The sequence below is a fragment of the Ranitomeya imitator genome, chromosome 2, assembly GCF_032444005.1.
Source record: "Ranitomeya imitator isolate aRanImi1 chromosome 2, aRanImi1.pri, whole genome shotgun sequence".
NCBI lineage: Eukaryota > Metazoa > Chordata > Amphibia > Anura > Dendrobatidae > Ranitomeya > Ranitomeya imitator.
The window spans coordinates 158798184-158818004 of NC_091283.1; the positions used below are offsets into that span (position 1 = coordinate 158798184).

The 19821-nt window shown below is 44.8% G+C and overlaps 1 protein-coding gene across 1 annotated transcript in view; it reads right to left on the reverse strand.

Annotated features, from left to right (window-relative positions):
• Nucleotides 1-19526, reverse strand: part of NPDC1 (neural proliferation, differentiation and control 1) — a 124473-nt gene extending 104947 nt beyond the window's left edge. The window contains exon 1 of the mRNA XM_069747629.1: nucleotides 19363-19526. Within this exon, the coding sequence (XP_069603730.1) occupies nucleotides 19363-19450 (88 nt within the window). The 5' untranslated portion in view covers nucleotides 19451-19526. The remainder of the gene's footprint in view (nucleotides 1-19362) is intronic.
• Between the last annotated feature and the right edge of the window lie 295 nt (nucleotides 19527-19821).

A 19821-nucleotide genomic window follows, 5' to 3' on the forward strand; every position in this document is an offset into this window, starting at 1 on the left:
GTGCTATTTGCAGGTGCCTACCCACTCCACAATGGAAGGTCTGCCTAGATATGCAGTAGAGCCCACCGCCATCCCCTTTGGGATTAGGTAAAAACTAGGTTTTATTAAATTCCAGAATGGCAACTATGACTTGCCTGCAGACCAAGTTGTCTAGTGATATGTTTAGCACCTACTCAATGCCCGGGCCACCATTTAGCGGTGGTCCACCACCCTCAAGACCACATCAAAGACTAACTAGTCTGTATGGAGGGGCATTTGTGCATGCCGCTCTATAGAAAATAACTAAGTGCTCCACAGTTTAGCAATGAGGAAACAAATATTTTAGTAAAAATAGTACTAATCTGGAATAGACAAACATCTGCGGCCATGGGGCTTTCAGTATTAGAAAGACGTAATATATAAGAGGGCAGAGCTAGACCAGAGCTGATGAAGGCCATGAGAGTGACGTCATCCAGGATTTAGCCAGATCAGAAAGGATAAAATAAGACACAATCTCACTCCTCCTGTCCTACAGCATCTGTATGACCAACAGCCAGGAGTCTGACCCCCTAAAATCCAAAACGACTAAGGGTATGTGCACACGTTCGTGTTTTTTTGCATGTTTTCGCAATAAAAACGCATTAAAAACGCAGACATATGCATCCTATCATTTAGAATGCATTCTGCAATTTTTGTGCACATGATGCGTTTTTCCGCGAAAAAAACGTGTCGTGGTAAAAAAAAAAAAAAAAGCAGCATGTTAATTAATTTTGCAGATTTTTTGCATTTTTTTAACTATTTAATGCATTGGGAAAAACGCGAAAAAAAACGCGTCAAAAACGCATGTGGATTTCTGGCAGAAATGTCCATTTTTTGTCAGGAAATTTCTGCAAGAAATCCTGATGTGTGCACATACCCTAAAAGGGAATAGAAATCCAAAAATAAAACTGCAGCCCTCTAGTACAGATCATACCTCTTCCAAAACAATAGATCACTGACACTAAAGAAGAGCTCCAAGTAGCAAAGTCCCTGTATCTCAGAACTAATGAGGATGCAACCTCCACACTGAGGCCTCCTTCACATGTCTGTGTTTGCAGTATGTGCTGTATCAGCTTTTCGCGGATACCACACGTACCCATTATAACCTATGAAGTCTGCTTTTTACCGGGAGCAGAGATGCCAAAGGCCATTAGAAGTCTACGGGTTTGTGTCAAACACACAGTACATGGATGGTATCCGTGTGCCATCTTTGTTTAATATGGCAAAGTATAGGAGAAGCTTTGTCATTTATTTTTCTGTTGACAAACCAGGAAAAAAAAAACACAAAAGAACAAACTATTAACACAGGTACTGTTTTTCCTGTACCGGTTTTAAACAGACACGTGAAGCAGAGCTGTGGAGTCGATAAGCCAAACCTCAGACTCCTCAGTTTCCCCGACTTCACAGCATTGGTCACTATTAACATGTACATAAAGTGCAGCACAGATTCATCTCATCTACGACTCCACAGCACTGGTCACATGTACATAAAGTGCAGCACAGATTCATCTCATCTACGACTCCACAGCACTGGTCACTACTGACATGTACATAAAGTGCAGCACAGATTCATCTCATCTACGACTCCACAGCACTGGTCACTACTGACATGTACATAAAGTGCAGCACAGATTCATCTCATCTACGACCCCACAGCACTGATCACTACTGAGCACTGAGCATGTACATAAAGTGCAGCACAGATTCATCTCATCTACGACCCCACAGCACTGGTCACTACTGACATGTACATAAAGTGCAGCACAGATTCAGGTCACCTCCGACCCCACAGAACTGGTCACTACTGACTTATACATAAAGTGCAGCACAGATTCAGCTCACCTCCGACCCCACAGAACTGGTCACTACTGACTTATACATAAAGTGCAGCACAGATTAAGCTCATCTAAAAGCCCAGATCCTTACATCAAGAACAGACATTTATAGGACATTTCATAATTTTCTCAAATTCATTAGAAAACATTTACAGCACATCCTGCATTGTACTACTGTACCCAATTTACTATATATTTTAGGAGTCGGTACATTTTATACCCACTAAAACTCCACCAAAATGGACACTGACTTCACAGCCCTGGTGTGAAGGAGGTCAAAATGGACATCAAAAGGTTTTCGTATCCCAAGTGAATGAGTCAAGAAGGTATGAAAGCAAATGTCATGATCCACAACCCCAGCTAAGTAACAATATTCTGCTCATTTTGTAAATTTTTTTTTAAATTACGTATGAATTTTCACTTTTCCACATCAAGCAGGCACAACACATTGCTACAAGTATACAAATGCTTGTAAAACAAGTACGGTAAATAAAAAAATGTAGTCAAAGTAGCCAAAATATTTCCGCAAAACACAGCAGGAAATTCTTAACCCTTCTGGCACAAATATTGTTAGAAGTATGACATTCTATCAGTGTGTGCAAAATCTCTGGAGCAAAATGAGGTCATTCACACTACCCTGCCTGCTGTATGATGTATCTAATCCGATCACATGCGATACTGTGTGCCAAGCTTTACATCTAATCCTATCAAGTATATAATGCCATCTTGTGTGTTCTGTTCACTGAGCTGCGGTATCTAATCCTATCATGTATGATGTATCTAATCCTATACGGTTTAGTACTCGTCTGAGCCATGTATCTAATCCTATCCTGCGTGATACTGTTTGCTGAGCTGTGTATCTAGCCCTATCCTGTGTGATACTGCTGCTGAGCCGTGTATCTAACTATATCCTGCGTGATATTGTCTGACGATCTTGTGTATCTAGGCCTGTTACATGTGATAATGTATCTAATCTTATCCTATATGATCCTAAGACATACTTATAGGAAAGTTAGACTGTGAGCCCCAATGGGTAAAGTGATGACAAGCTATATAAGCAAAGCAAAATAATGATGATGCTGCTGCTGCTATCTGTGGATCTGGTGTATCCAAGTCTGTTACATGTGATATGTATCTCAATAACAAGCAGGATGGGTTTTAAAGAGAAATTCTCAGCACGATTTTGCAGTGTAAATAGAACACATGGCCATAATGTCGCTGTTCTACAGACTAATTTGATCTCTTTGGTGAAGAAACTCACTTGTTATTTTATAATCCGGATTTGACATTTTCTGGTAATGGTGCATGGGGGCGGGACTGTGCACTGTGTCTTTTCCTCCTGCCCCTCCGCCTGCCTCTGGTATCTGAATGACAGGTCATTGATTTTTTCAGTGACCTGCGCCTTGTATGAAGGCTGGTGCCAGAGCAGTCATTGCTGTAGATGGAGATTGATTTCCTGGCTAGTCAACAATAAAATGTCGCCGTGGGTTGTGTGAGCAGACAATCCAAACATCAGAGGCAGGCGGAGGGGTCGGTGCAGGAGGAGAAGTCACAGTGCGCAGTCCCGCGTCCTTTGCACTGAAATCTCAGAGCAACAACAACAAAAATAAGAGGATTTCTTTACCAAATTAATCTGTATAACAGCGAGATTATGGCCATGTCTTTACTTTATACTGCCAAATCATGCTGGCAGCTTCGCTTTAAAGCCCCCATGATGTAATGTACCTAGTGATATATTGCCATGTACCATGGAGGATCCTTCTCCAGCGCTCGTCAGCACAGATCTGTAAGAGGCTTATCAGTTAAATGCCCGGGTACACGTGGCACACTAACCATACAGCGCTATCTGCTTGATGACCTTGCTTTGCCTCAGCCACTGGATTTACACTTACTGGTTTCTAAGTGCTTTGTGGTTTTTGGGGCCAAAAGGACACCAGATGGTAGATTAACCCCACAGTAGGAGAAAGAATATCCACTTATCTCTACTATTTTTCCAGTGGTTGTCACCTCTGCATAATTGGCAAATAGTTTCCATTCAGGTATCTGGGTCAGTCATGTTATTGGGGTCTCCAATGGCAGCCATATTGGTTAATTATTCTGCTCGCGTCAGATAATGTTACTACCACCTTGTTTAAGAGACTCCTCTCATGGAGTATAAGCCTATACCCCTCCACCTCATGTATTTCCACAGCTCCGCAGGCAGACACACAGAATAAAAATTATTTTCTATGGCAATGTTAGATCATTTACCAGTTCTCCCTATGGGTTCCCCCTGGACCGGAACATCCTGATTCCGTTTGCTTTGGAAGCTGAGCTCTTAATTAGATAAATAAGTGCGGCGAGCTGAACCCTACAATTAGTGGGGAGGCCATCGGCTGCGCTCTGTAATCAGCCCATCACAAGGCAGCAGACATTGTTCCCGGAGAATAAGCTGCAGCCGGCGGGACAGTGAACATTGTGCCTTGTTTCTGGGATTACATGGAGACAAAGGAGCACACAGGTGGAGAGCAGTCTCTACAGCGCCAATTCACATTGTCTGCCACTAGAATGACTACGGAAAGGAGTCACTTATCCTAATGGGTAAAAATGTGAGGGAGTCAGATACAAAGCGTACAGAGCTCACGTCATGGGGAAAAAATGTAATATACGTATATACATGGCAATCGTTGTCTGTATGTTAAAGGGCATGTATTTCTGCCATTTACCTTTTGTTATCACGCTTGCTCATATGTTTCTATGACTCCCATAGAAGTGAATGGACTGTGCACACGGCCAACTCCATTTTCATTTTCTGCCATAGGTAAGGTGATCTCTATTCTTGAGACACGTGGGGGCCCTAAAAGTAATACATATATCCTATGAATACAAGCCATATATCCCCCAAGTGGCAATAACCCTTTAAGAGAAAGGTTTCTGGAACCTATCCTATCCAGCGGAGATCATCTTGTGTTATTTTTTGGAGCTCCTATAGAAACACCTCTATATAAATGAGTGCAAGGGCAACGAGACCCCATTCTCAAGACAGATGTGGGTTCACCTATATCCAGAAAAGTGTTTAAAAAGACTACAAGGTCAAAATCAACCTGAGCCATCTCCCAATTTCCATCGGCATGAACTACTGCAGTACTATTTATGAGCACGAGATGGAGTACTAACTTATGAGCTTGTTGTATACTATTCTAGAGCGAGGTAAATATACATAATCTACATGCACACACATAATACAGCCTTCCCATGAACCTCCTCATCATGTCCGCAGTGCCATATGTATCCCCATCACTACTTCCGCTATGAAGCTGACCAATACCATGGGAAAGTAGAAACCGGATACGTGGGGTCCATCCAACAGAAGGTTAATGTGACCCCTGCAGCACTCCTGACATAATAGCTCAGATCTAACAGTCAGCACGTCGGTATAAAGTCAATGATTTGGGGGGGGGAATTTATAAAATGCAGCACACTTCAGAGCTCAAGTCACAGCTCCACAAATTGTGGCGAGAAATGGTCAGGGCCCAGGACTGGGATTACACCCTACAATAAGATCTATGCGTGCTGTCAGTGAATACCCAAAGGTGGAAAACTTGTCAGAGCTGTCAGGGGATGACCTTGCTACAAACTAATCCCAGCATTTATTGAACAATATAGAACTACAAAATCTTAGAATGACAAGCAACAGACAGCAGATAATAGGCAGATTACAGCCTAATGGACATAGCACTAAATTTACCAGGCATGGAAAAATGGAAACGTGAGAATCTGCTGGTAAAGGGCCACTTGCCCTGCAGTATATGTTTCTGGAGGCCCTCCACACTTATGATTGTGATTTTTATTCACTTCTTGTCCCCAATTCTCAGTGATGAACCATAAAATCAAGGGCTGATAACAGTGAGCAATGGCTGACATTTATTGTTACTGCTTGATGTATCTGACAACAGGAAACGATAGATAGATAGATGTACTATAGTGCAAATAGGGGAAAAACAGACATGTATTCAGGATACATGGTAGTACATATTGGTATTTCGCTTGGGGCAAAAGTGGTCGGTGACCCCGGAGGAATGTCAGAAATGGCACATATAAAACCCTTGTGTATAAAGAGAAACGTGTCCTTGGAGATTTCATGTCAACTAAATAAACAGTTCAGTAATGGTAAAAAGACACACGGGAACTGACAGGTTGGACTGGTTGGGAGGTATGACAGAGGAATCCCTGCAGGGAGCGGCCTTACCAGGGCCCACAAGTGGCTAAAGGTATGTTCACGAGGCGGGTAAAACAGATGGGGATGGTTAAGAAACATCTAAAATGAACACTCAATTTAATGGAAGATACGGAGCATCTGGTGATCTATGTAGATTATACATATTATACAGGTGGCTAATTCCAGGAATCGATTATTAAAAGCCAAAGATAGATATCAGAGTGCTGGATCTGGCCCACGCGGACCACTGAGCACAATAAATCTGCCCACACTGGCTTTTATCACCGCCATCATTTATCTACAAGAATTGATTCCTGTACAAACAAAACCCACAACGTCAGTGTGAACAGAGCCCTACTCTGATCTGTGAGAAGCAATCAGACCATCGCTAATCCCCAGTAAATAAGTCACCAACATCCTCTCTTGTCACGTTTTATTCAGCCATTTATGGGAAAACTGGGTGACAATTAATATGGCTGCTCTTATATCTTCCAAACAGGTCGTCAGGCAGCTCTCCTAAATGGCACACTTGTTTACATAATCGCCATGGCCCAATTACTAAGATGGGAATGTGTTATTTTATTTTATTTTTTTTATTAAAAAGCACATGCAGGATTGTCTGAGAATCATCACTATACCAGATCTGAACAGACAAAAATTTGAGCCACAATTGGAGCCATTCTCAGGCCATTTTTATTTATATTAATTTAATATAATATGTTACATTTAAATGTTTTTTTCTTTTTCATTTGGCAAGTAAATAAAAGCCACATTTTTGTTTTGCAAATGTGGCCCATGTCATAATTTGTGACTTTTTTGCTGCAGTTGACACCCAAAACAGGTGCCGAATATACCATAAGTATCTGATATATGCAGGCCCTACCCTTCTCGGGAAGGTGGTCCTTGGATTCCTATATTGTGGCCGCTGTGAAATGAGAAGTGGCTAAAAAGAAAGCAAAATGGAGGAAGACTGTTCGATTTCTTGAACTTCAACAGAAACTAACAGATGGAGACGCACATACAAGGCCAAGTCTCCACTGACAGCAGCCTGCTAGACGCCGTGCTAGGGGACCCTCTTTCATGGATATGACAAATGTCTTAGATGGGAATACTCCCTAAAAGTGTACATCCATCACTAATAAACTTTACAGATGGGCCCATGGCAAAGCTCAAAACCCCCCTCCCTGCACAAAAGAAAAAACAAAACAAAAAAACCACACACAACACGCTATACATATGTACTGGTCCCATCACCACCATTACCCCCCGGTCTTCTGGCTTCCTATTCCAGAAGGGGGCATCAGGTGGAGGAAGAGACCACTCAAAGCCCCATTCTGTCTGAGACAGAAGATCGGATTAGGAGACTGTTCCAATTTGGAGAAACAGATGTCCGGTAGGACAGTACATCCAAAAAAATTTGCAGCGTGTTGGGCTCATTTTTTTTTTTTTTTTATTAAGTTTATTAGTAGTGGACAACCCCTTTACTTTCCTATAACCTAATGTGCACAGCTCCCATGCAGAGCTATGCGTCTCCCTTGTTACAAACAGACAAATACTATACCTCCGGCATTGTTCCATCCTTTCTCTCCCAATTCCTTGATATTTACAAAGAGCAGACTATAGTATACTCATACTTGTGCCGTAGGCTCCATGTAGGCAGTTATATCACATCAGTAAGCAAGAATAACACTGTGGGTGACTGTATCCTTCTGACAAAATGAGGGAAACCGCAACAAGACCTATTGTAAGTCAATGATGGATCCAGCACAGCCTCACAGCTTCTGTTGATAACAGAGGTCACAACACAAGTGAGCAAAACCTAACACACGACTGCAGAATCAGACTACACGGGGTTTATCTGTAGTCTGTAACCATGGGAACATAGAACTATGTAGCAGCTGTAGTTACCAAATAAAAGTGATTTGCAGAATTGCTTTAGTTTTTTTTTTTTATTTAAGCTTTATTAGAGCAAGAACTATAGGTGCAACCATAGTTAGCCTTGTTGTGGAGCAATTACATCATTACTAGGTGGATTTGTCATTCAGAAGGCTAGGAGAGCTAGTTCACAACCATTATTAGCAGTCACCCAGCATTCCTATAGATAGGAGTACCACGCTTTGCTCAAATTCAGAGGACGACGACTTAAGGACTTCTATTTAGAGCAAAATTTTTATATCTGGAGGTGTCTAGCGGGAAGAGTTTCAGGTCAATTCCTTGGAAACTGAAGAATCGTCCTTCCAATAACATGGGCGCTGCCAGCATTTATAACTTCATGCAAAAGAACACAGGAAAATGCCAATTTATGCTGAGACAATAGACTCATGTTAAACAGGAAAGAACATGGAGACACTGAGAATCCGGCATTAATTTATAAAGCCGTTGAAAAGAAAAATCCCTCAAACCTGACAGCCTGTGACTAATCGTTCAGCCACAGCCTGAGCTGTGAGAGAGTAACATAACAATACCAGCATGCCAAGCTGACACCAGGATATGAACAGTGAAATGTAATCATCAAGATCTGGATATCCTGGGAAAAGAGGTGCAGACACCGGGTACACCCCTATAGGACGTCCTAGTAGACCTGGATATCCTGTAAGAGGAGGAGCCGACACCGGGCAGACCTCTATAGGACATCCTAATAGACCTGGATATCCTGGGAGAAGAGGTCCAGACACCGGGCACACCTCTATAGGACATCCTAATAGACCTGGATATCCTGGGAGAAGAGGTCCAGACACCGGGCACACCTCTATAGGACATCCTAATAGACCTGGATATCCTGGGAGAAGAGGTCCAGACACCGTGCACACCTCTATAGGACATCCTAATAGACCTGGATATCCTGGGAGAAGAGGTCCAGACACCGGGCACACCTCTATAAGACATCCTAATAGACCTGGATATCCTGGGAGAAGAGGTCCAGACACCGGGCACACCTCTATAGGACATCCTAATAGACCTGGATATCATGGGAGAAGAGGTGCAGACACCGGGCACACCTCTATAAGACATCCTAATAGACCTGGATATCCTGGGAGAAGAGGTCCAGACACCGGGCACACCTCTATAAGACGTCCTATTAGACCTGGATATCCTGGAAGAAGAGGTGCAGACACCGAGCACACCTCTATAAGACGTCCTATTAGACCTGGATATCCTGGAAGAAGAGGTGCAGACACCGGGCACACCTCTATAAGACGTCCTAATAGACCTGGATATCCTGGGAGAAGAGGTCCAGACACCGGGCACACCTCTATAGGACGTCCTAATAGACATAGACATCCTGGGAGAAGGAGAGCTGACATCATTCACATCTCTATATGACAACACCTGAATAGATGAACTGGAATATAAGTTGATGTGCATGCAGCATGTAAGCATATGTTCACACTGGCCACTAAGCAGACAAAACTCGAGATAAAAAAAACATAAAAAGCAAACACCCTGCAGCAAATAAACAGCAATAGTGCATGAAAATAATTTAGGGTGCTTAGTGCCGTTATCCACACACGTCACTTGACAAATGGTAAGGTTTTAATATTAGTGGTTAGGACTGTCACAAGTAGGGTCATCGTGAGGTGATACAATGGCTTTATCTTTTTTAAATCAAAATTATTAGTAATGAGCAAACGTGCTCAGATAACGTATTATAAGAGTATCTTGGGCATGCTCGAATAACATGTTTGAGTCCCTGCAGCTGTTAGCTGCAATACATGCTGCGTGGATTGCCTATCTAAGGCTACGTTCACATTAGCGTTGCGTCGGGCGCAGCCGCGGCGACGCATGCGTCATGCGCCCCTATATTTAACATGGGGGGCGCATGGACATGCGTTGTCTTGCGTTTTGTGACGCATGCGTCTTTTTTGGCGCATGCGTCTTTTTTGGCGCAAGCGTCAGGGCGCTGAGGACGCAGCAAGTTGCATTTTTTTTTCGTCCAAAAGCAAGCCAAAAATGGACGCATGCATCACAAAACCATGCGTTGTGCATGCGTTGCCGACGCAACACACAACAACGCAAATGTGAACATACCCCAACAGCCGCAGAACATGCAGCTGCCGGGACTCAAACATTATTCGAGTACGCTCAACATACTCGGATAACAAGATATCCGTGCACGTTCATGCATCATTAATAATTGATAAAAAAAAAAAAAAAAATGAAAAAGCCATCCTACCAGGTCACAGTGACCCCATGGGATGGTTCTAACCTCTAACATGAAAACCTTACCATTTGTCAAGTGACACTTGTGGATAAGGGCACTAAGCACCCTATATTATTTTCATGCACTATTGACATTTAGTTACAGCAGGGTATTTGCTTTTTGTTTTTATCTTGGGTTTTCTACACCTCTATAGGATGTCTCAATAGACCTGGATATCCTGGGAGAAGGAGAACCTACACCGGACAAATCTCTATAGCATGCCCTAATAGTAATAATGCCTACTGAAGCAACAACTTGGAATCATACCACTTACTGATAGAACATTAGACCATCATCAGCCCAGCTCTCAGTCAACCATATGCTTTTTTCACCATTTTTATGCCCTGCGTTAGGCTCTCTCTGATGCTAAAAGAGGGGAGTCCTACTACTTTGCACCACATGCCTCTTACTTCCTTTTTTGCATGGAAGCCCTATTAATTCTGCATGTTTTCAATTACATGCATCCACTACTACAGCAAAAACACAAATGTTTCAGAGGGTCCCAAAAAGCAAGATTATTTACAGCACATGATACTACTGGGACTTGATTCACTTCCATGCAACACTACAATGACCCCCATCATCCCACCTGAAATCAATGGCCTGTCCTTATTACAGGACCAATATTTGGATTCCCCATAGCAAGTAAGTTTAGTGGGTGGTAAGACTACCCCATTTAGTGCCATATGCCATCTTGGGACAAAAGAAGTAAACTAAAATGCATAATTCCATTAAAAAGTATATGTCCCTCATAATAATCCGCTACATGTAGAACAAAGACACAAGGAAAGCTGCAAGGACCACTGTGGGTGGTAGCAGGAAAAAAAAACAAAAACAAAAAACTTTTCCCGACACAGAAAATGAGCCGGAACAAGGACAACTCAGTAACATATCCGCACAAGCTAAATAAACAGATGGGGCACATGCTTTATAATAACACACTGAGAACAGGTTCTGCGCCTTCCTCTCTGACTCACACCAAAAGAAACGTTTCATTTTTAAGCCAACTTCTGCCTTCTATAACAAGCAACGAAAATATGACATACAACCCCTATTGGATCACAAGAGGGGGCCAGTAGTTAGCCGATATTGATGGCTGACTGATCATTATATGGAAATCCATGGAGTATCTTAATAAAGCCCCTTCATTTTGGCTAATTGAGGAGGTCCAGATTAATGTCCACCTCCATTACCAACATTTAGGACACTTGGAAACAACTCACATGGTTGTATATTGGCTCCAACACAATGAAGACTCTTCCAGTATGATGAACCATCCAGGTCCTCATCGATGTAAGGGCCTCACCAGAGGCCGCACAATGTAAGGGCCTCACCAGAGGCCGCACAATGTAAGGGCCTCACCAGAGGCCGCACAATGTAAGGGCCTCACCAGAGGCCGCACAATGTAAGGGCCTCACCAGAGGCCGCACAATGTAAGGGCCTCACCAGAGGCCGCACAATGTAAGGGCCTCACCAGAGGCCGCACAATGTAAGGGCCTCACCAGAGGCCGCACAATGTAAGGGCCTCACCAGAGGCCGCACAATGTAAGGGCCTCACCAGAGGCCGCACAATGTAAGGGCCTCACCAGAGGCCGCACAATGTAAGGGCCTCACCAGAGGCCGCACAATGTAAGGGCCTCACCAGAGGCCGCACAATGTAAGGGCCTCACCAGAGGCCGCACAATGTAAGGGCCTCACCAGAGGCCGCACAATGTAAGGGCCTCACCAGAGGCCGCACAATGTAAGGGCCTCACCAGAGGCCGCACAATGTAAGGGCCTCACCAGAGGCCGCACAATGTAAGGGCCTCACCAGAGGCCGCACAATGTAAGGGCCTCACCAGAGGCCGCACAATGTAAGGGCCTCACCAGAGGCCGCACAATGTAAGGGCCTCACCAGAGGCCGCACAATGTAAGGGCCTCACCAGAGGCCGCACAATGTAAGGGCCTCACCAGAGGCCGCACAATGTAAGGGCCTCACCAGAGGCCGCACAATGTAAGGGCCTCACCAGAGGCCGCACAATGTAAGGGCCTCACCAGAGGCCGCACAATGTAAGGGCCTCACCAGAGGCCGCACAATGTAAGGGCCTCACCAGAGGCCGCACAATGTAAGGGCCTCACCAGAGGCCGCACAATGTAAGGGCCTCACCAGAGGCCGCACAATGTAAGGGCCTCACCAGAGGCCGCACAATGTAAGGGCCTCACCAGAGGCCGCACAATGTAAGGGCCTCACCAGAGGCCGCACAATGTAAGGGCCTCACCAGAGGCCGCACAATGTAAGGGCCTCACCAGAGGCCGCACAATGTAAGGGCCTCACCAGAGGCCGCACAATGTAAGGGCCTCACCAGAGGCCGCACAATGTAAGGGCCTCACCAGAGGCCGCACAATGTAAGGGCCTCACCAGAGGCCGCACAATGTAAGGGCCTCACCAGAGGCCGCACAATGTAAGGGCCTCACCAGAGGCCGCACAATGTAAGGGCCTCACCAGAGGCCGCACAATGTAAGGGCCTCACCAGAGGCCGCACAATGTAAGGGCCTCACCAGAGGCCGCACAATGTAAGGGCCTCACCAGAGGCCGCACAATGTAAGGGCCTCACCAGAGGCCGCACAATGTAAGGGCCTCACCAGAGGCCGCACAATGTAAGGGCCTCACCAGAGGCCGCACAATGTAAGGGCCTCATTAGAGGCCACACAATGTAAGGGCATCATTAGAGGCCGCACAATATAAAGGCACCACTAGAGGCCGCACAATGTAAGGGCATCACCAGAGGCCGCACAATGTAAGGGCATCATTAGAGGCCACACAATGTAAGGGCATCACTAGAGGCCGCACAATATAAAGGCACCACTAGAGGCCGCACAATGTAAGGGCATCATTAGAGGCCGCACAATGTAAGGGCATCATTAGAGGCCGCACAATGTAAGGGCATCATTAGAGGCCGCACTATGGGGGAGATTTACTAAGCTAAAGTCACCAAAGTTCTGGAATCATTTGCCCCAAGCATAGTGCACATGCTCTGCACCAGGTTCTGTGATCTGCACACTTGTTGAACCTCACTAGAAAGCATGTGTGGCATATACAAGGGGCGTGGATTGAAATGCCTCAACATTTTGGAACAAAAATCTTAATGTGGAGTAAGTGAACCAAGGGGTGACATAAGCGACATACACCAATTGCCACCATATATAGTTCATCCGCCACAGACTCTTATTTAAGGTGGCTAGAAAATATTCTACTGAGGTTTATGATTTACAGAAGTTTTTATACATTTTTTCTTTTTGTCTTTAGTAACGACGATGACGGATCATGACCTACTGCACTAGCGCAAAAATGTATCATAAAGAAATACAACATCAAAGGTGGCTGCATATGAAGCATTTTTTAAGGAAATTCTGGGAACCTGTCACCAGTTATTACAGCCCCATCTGAGAGCATCATGATGTAGGGGCAGAGACCCAGATTCCTTAAGGCTACTTTCACACATCAGGTTTTCGCCGTCAGGCTGAATCCGGCTAAATTTAAAAAAACCGGATCAGGCGAATGTTGCCGCCAGATCAGGTTTTTTTTCCCATAGACTTGTATTAGTGCCGGATTGCAACGGATGACATTGCGTTTCGTCCTGTTTTCGCCGGATCAGGCAAATCTGCTGCTTTCCGGTTTCTTGAAAAAACGTCCACTGCAACGTTTTTTTGTCTCCGGCGAAAAAGCTTGAAGCGCCGGATCCGGCTGTTTGCTAGAATGGAAGCCGAAGGGAGCCGGAAGGTGCCGGATCCGGAAAAAGCGGATCTGGCGGCCTGATCCGTTTTTTTAAACTGAGCATGCTCCAAATTTTTTTTTTATCCAATAATCTGGATAGGCTACCCGGATCAGTCAAAAAAACGGATCCGTCGCATCAGTTTTGCACAATCTGCGCCGGATCCAGTTTTTCCAACAGTTGCCGGATTTAGCCTGACACTGAAAACCTGATGTGTGAAAGTAGCCTAAGGCTATGTGCACACGTAGTCTGGGTCCACCGCAGCTGATTCCAGCAGATTTGATAAATCCGTAGTGGAAATCCGCTGCGGATTTACCACGGTTTCCACTGCGGATTTACAACTGCGGTTTTCCATAAGGGCAGTTGTAAATCCGCTGCGGAAAACGCACAAAAGAAGTGACATGCTGCGGATTGTAAACCGCTGTTTCCGCACGTTTTTTTCCGCAGCATGTGCACAGAGGTTTTTTTCCCCAGACGTTTACATTGAACTGTAAACGCAGGGGAAACTGCTGCAGATCCACAGCTGTGGAAACGCTGCGGCTCCGCAGCAAAATCTGCATCGTGTGCACATAGCCTAAGGGTATGTGCACACGTTGCAGATTTCCTGCGGATCCGCAGCCTTTTTGTTCCGGGCAGAAATGCTGCATATCCGCAAGTGATTTACAGTAAAATGGAAATCAATGGCAAAAAAAAAAAAATGCTGTGCTAATAGTGCAGAAAATTCCACAATGAAAACGCAGCAGATTCAAAAAAGGACCATGTCAATTCTTTTTGCGGATCTGCTGCATTTTGCACCTATTCCATAATAAAAATCCGCAGGGGTAAAAAAAACAAAAACCGCAGTTTCTGACCTACGTTTTCTGCCAAGAAATGCAGAATCCGCAAAGAAAATTCCAGTCAAATCCGCAACATGTGCATATAGCCTTAATGTGTGACATTCAGAGCTTCTTGCTGCAGTTTTGATCCTAGGCTACAGACCTGAGCTCTGTGTAACCCTGCCCTCACCACTGACTGGCAGCTTTCTGCCTATGCGCAGTGTACACAGAAACTTGACAGTGATTGTACCAGGATTACACAGAGCTCTTGAATTTGGAGGACTACATGGCAGCAGATTTACTAGTCAATCTCCGGTTGAAGAAACAGCAGTATTAAAAACTACAGCAAGCCGTCCAGTAAATGACACATTAAAGGAATGGGGGCCTCTACCCCTACTTCATGCTGCGCTCACATTAGGTGGTAAAAACCTGACAACTTATTTTTAAATGCGCAGACCACGTTGGCTAGAAGTCAATAGGTAAATCTATAAGGCACTTTTTCGTGGTGTTTTTACTCACTTTGGCTTTTTTTTATTGGCATTAAAGGGAACCTGTCATCCCCAAAATCGATGGTGAGGTAAGCTCACAGTCATCAGGGGCTTATCTACAGCATTCTGTAATGCTGTAGATAAGCCCCCGATGTATCCCGAAAGAGGAGAAAAAGACATTAGATTATACTCACCCAGGGGCGGTCCCGGTACGATGGACGTGGCAGGTCCGATCGGGGGCCTCCCATCTTCATTCCATGACGTCCTCTTCTGGTCTTCACGCTGCGGCTACGGCGCAAGCATACTTTGTCTGCCCTGTTGATGGCAGAGTGAAGTACTGCAGTGCGCAGGAAAGGTCAAAGATGCCCGGCCTCAACAGGGCAGACAAAGTACGCCTGCACCAGAGCCGCGGCATGAAGACCAGAAGAGGACGTCATAGAATGAAGAGAGGAGGCGCCGGACATGAGACACCCATCGGACCGGACCGCAGCGAGACCGCCCCTGGGTGAGTGTAATCTAGCCTCTTTTTCTCCTCTTTCAGGTAACATTGGGGGATTATCTACAGCATTACAGAATGCTGTAGATAAGCCCCTGATGATGATGAGTTTAACTCACCATCGATTTTGGGGGTGACAGGTTGCCTTTAAGGCTGTGTTCACACGTTGCGGTTTTTTCGCGGTTTTTCCTGATAAAAACACTATAAAACCGCAAAAAAAACGCATACAATAAGCATCCCATCATTTAGAATGAATTCCGCATGTTTTGTGCACATGATGCGTTTTCTTCCGCGAAAAAAACGCATCGCGGCAAAAAACGCAGCATGTTCATTAATTTTCCGTTTTTTTTGCGGATTTCCCACTCCAAAATGCATTGGGAAGTGTCCGGAAAAAACCGTGCCAAAAACGCGTCAAAACCGCGTCAAAATCGTGGCAAAAACGCATGCGGTTTTCTTGCGGATTTCTTGCAGAAAATGTCTGGAATTCTCAGGAATTTTCTGCAAGAAATCCTGAACGTGTGCACATAGCCTAATAGTATTTTTCAGGAGTTTTCCCATAGGCTTCTCTACACACTAACACTGGAACTTTTCTTGTGTTGCCCAGTCCCTGTATGACCACCGACAGGAGGAAATGTGGATTAGGAAAGGTTTCTGGCAGACTGGATGGATGCAGGCCATTTCCATGTGAGCCATCATTCACCGCACTCCACTTCTAGTGGTGGAAATTATCCTCTAATATCATTGCATGCTCTAAATGCCCAAAGCCAATCCATATGGCACAATAGAAACATATGCAGTATTATTAGGCTATGTGCACACATAGGAAGGGGGCTGCGGGTTCTCCCACAGCGGATTTGATAAATCTGCAGGGCAAACCCGCTGCGGTTATCCCTGCAGATTTATTGCGGTTTGTGTTGCGGGTTCCGCTGCGGGTTTAATCCTGCACTTGTTTTACTATTGATGCTGCATATGCAGCATGAATAGTAATGTTAAAAATAATAAACATAATGATATACTCACCCTCTGACGTCTCGATCTCCTCGGTGCTGCAGGCGGCGGTCCGGTTCCAAAGATGCTGTGCGAGAAGGACCTTCGTGATGTCACGGTCATGTGACCGCGACGTCACCGCAGGCCCTGCTCGCATAGCAACCTGACGGCCGCATACAGTGCTGGGAGGTGAGTATATCATTTTTTATTTTAATTCTTTTTTTTTTTTTTTACACAAATATGGTTCCCAGGGCCTGGAGGAGAGTCTCCTCTCCTCCACCCCGGGTACCATCTGCACATTATCCGCGGATCAATGCATTCCTATGGGTGCAGAACCGCCGCGATTCTGCACAAAGAAGTGACATGCTCCGGGGTGGAAAAACCGCTGTGTTCCCGCGGGGTTTTTCCCGCAGCATGTGCACAGCGGTTTGCGGTTTCCATAGGGTTTCCATGTTACTGTAAAGGCAATGGAAACTGCAGCAAACCCGAAGCAGCAAAATCGCCGCGGTTCCGCGGTAAAAACCGCAAAGTGTGAACATGGCCTAATAGAAACATATGCACCACTTCTGCATTTATCACCCACGCCTGGTTTTGGCTTACAAATACTGAAGCAAAATACTGACCGAATACTGATAGTGTGACGGCAGCCTTATACTGATGGTAACATAACAGAGGTTATAATCTCCAGATCATTATCCCTAGGTATTGAACTATTATTACATCATTGCAGGAAATACTAGAATGTCCGATGTGCCAAGAGGGATGCAGACTCTCGCTGGCCGCCATGCCTGCACAGCAACTTTGGTCATGACACAGATCATGCAGTCAAAAATGGCTGTATACCGCCACTATATCACAGCATAGTGCAAGTGAATGAGGGCACATAGCAACCCATAAAAGGTACAACCCAAGCAAGTGGCCAAAATCCATCTGCTTGTTTTTTCTCACAGCTCTCCCATTCACTTGCACTATATATAGCAGCGACAAACCGCAATCTTTCAGAAGCCTAAACTTTCTAGCAGTCGCAGTATAGGTCAGCGGATGAACGTACGCGTATATATGATTGTCTGCGGCGTACGGCCCCCTGAATATCTTAGGCATCACAAGTCATGGTCATATGTTGCAATTTCAAGTCAGTCAATAGCAGTAAAGTCATGTGACCAAATACCCAGCAGATTCGGGTTTTTTGCACCAGTCGGGTCGCAGTTACATCGATCTCTATTTTAACAGCTAATATGATTGATTATGTCACTATGCAACCAAACTGATATCAGGGGCTGAGCGTACAGAGGAAGAGGACTTATGTGCCTGCCCCAGGTGAGGCATTAATCTGATGGGGGTCTATAGGAGGAAGACAACTTATATACCTGTCCTAGGGGGTGCCAATCTGATGGGGGTCTAGAGGAGGAGAAAGGCATCTTATATACTTGCACTACAGGGGCATTAATCTGATGGGGGTCTATAGGAGGAAGACATCTTATATACCTGCCCTAGGGGGTGCCAATCTGACGGGGGTCTATAGGAGGAAGACATCTTATATATCTGTCATAGGGGGTGCCAATCTGATGGGTTATCTGATGATACAGGTGCGACTGCCTGAGACATAGGATTATGTGACCATTTTGTAAGTGTCGCAACTCATGGTTGTCTGCAACTTTATTATCAAAGTCATATATACCAAGGAAGGTGACGGGCACAAGGGGGCATTCTTTGCGTCTGGAGGAGAGAAGGTTTTTCCACCAAGATAGAAGAGGATTCTTTACTGTTAGGGCAGTGAGAATCTGGAATTGCTTGCCTGAGGAGGTGGTGATGGCGAACTCAGTCGAGGGGTTCAAGAGAGGCCTGGATGTCTTCCTGGAGCAGAACAATATTGTATCATACAATTATTAGGTTCTGTAGAAGGACATAGATCTGGGGATTTATTATGATGGAATATAGGCTGAACTGGATGGACAAATGTCTTTTTTCGGCCTTACTAACTATGTTACTATGTTATATGACCAAAATCCAGATTTTTGGCGAGAATTACATCATATGCGCCCATAATAATAATACATGCGATGATGTTAAAACGCGACACAGCAACCAAAGTCCACAGTGCAAAAACAGATGGAGACGCAAGTATACTAAGATTATATATATATATATATATATATATATATATATATATATATATATATATATATACACACACACATATACACACACACAATTATACTGTATATTACATGCACACTGTACATATGGATAAATACACACACACACATATATATATATACATACATATATATACACACACGCACACTGTACACATTTATACTGTGCATTATACACTGTACATATGGATAAATACACATATATATATATAATATATACACACACTGTACATTATACACTGCACATATGGATACATACACACGTATACAGATGCACACTATATATGAACATTATGAAATACCTCATCTATTCTCGTGCACGGCACAGTAAATAAACCTGCTACCTCAGGAGTCCATTAGAGGTGACACCTGCCTCATCCATGTTGCCCCTATCCCCGCACCGTCATGTCTCATACCTGGGCTTCCCGTACACATCGCCAGGAGCAGCAGACAGCAGCACACGGCGGTCCCCAGAGGGATCCCCGAGCCATTATATCCCCCCATGTCTCAGGCTAATCCGGGGAGCGGCTGCATCGTGTCCGCGGTCGGAGCAATCACTGACAGACAGAAGGAGCGTGAATGCGCATAGGACGGGAGGGAGCTGCCGCCTTGTGCGCATGCGCACTGTGCTCCCTCCGGCGGCGCGCATTTACCTCAGGAGCAGACACTAGCTTGCGGTCATATGCCGGTGAGGTAAATTCTGTGGAGAATGAGGTTATTCTGCGCCATTGCTGCAGGTACATTTATGGAGGAGTTATTATAATTAGATATCATTCTTTAGCATAAGGGACCAAAACATTTGCTAAATAAGCGTCGAAAAGTTCAATGTTATAGATAAAGGTAACAAAAAAGTTGATGCTAACAAAGCGATGAAA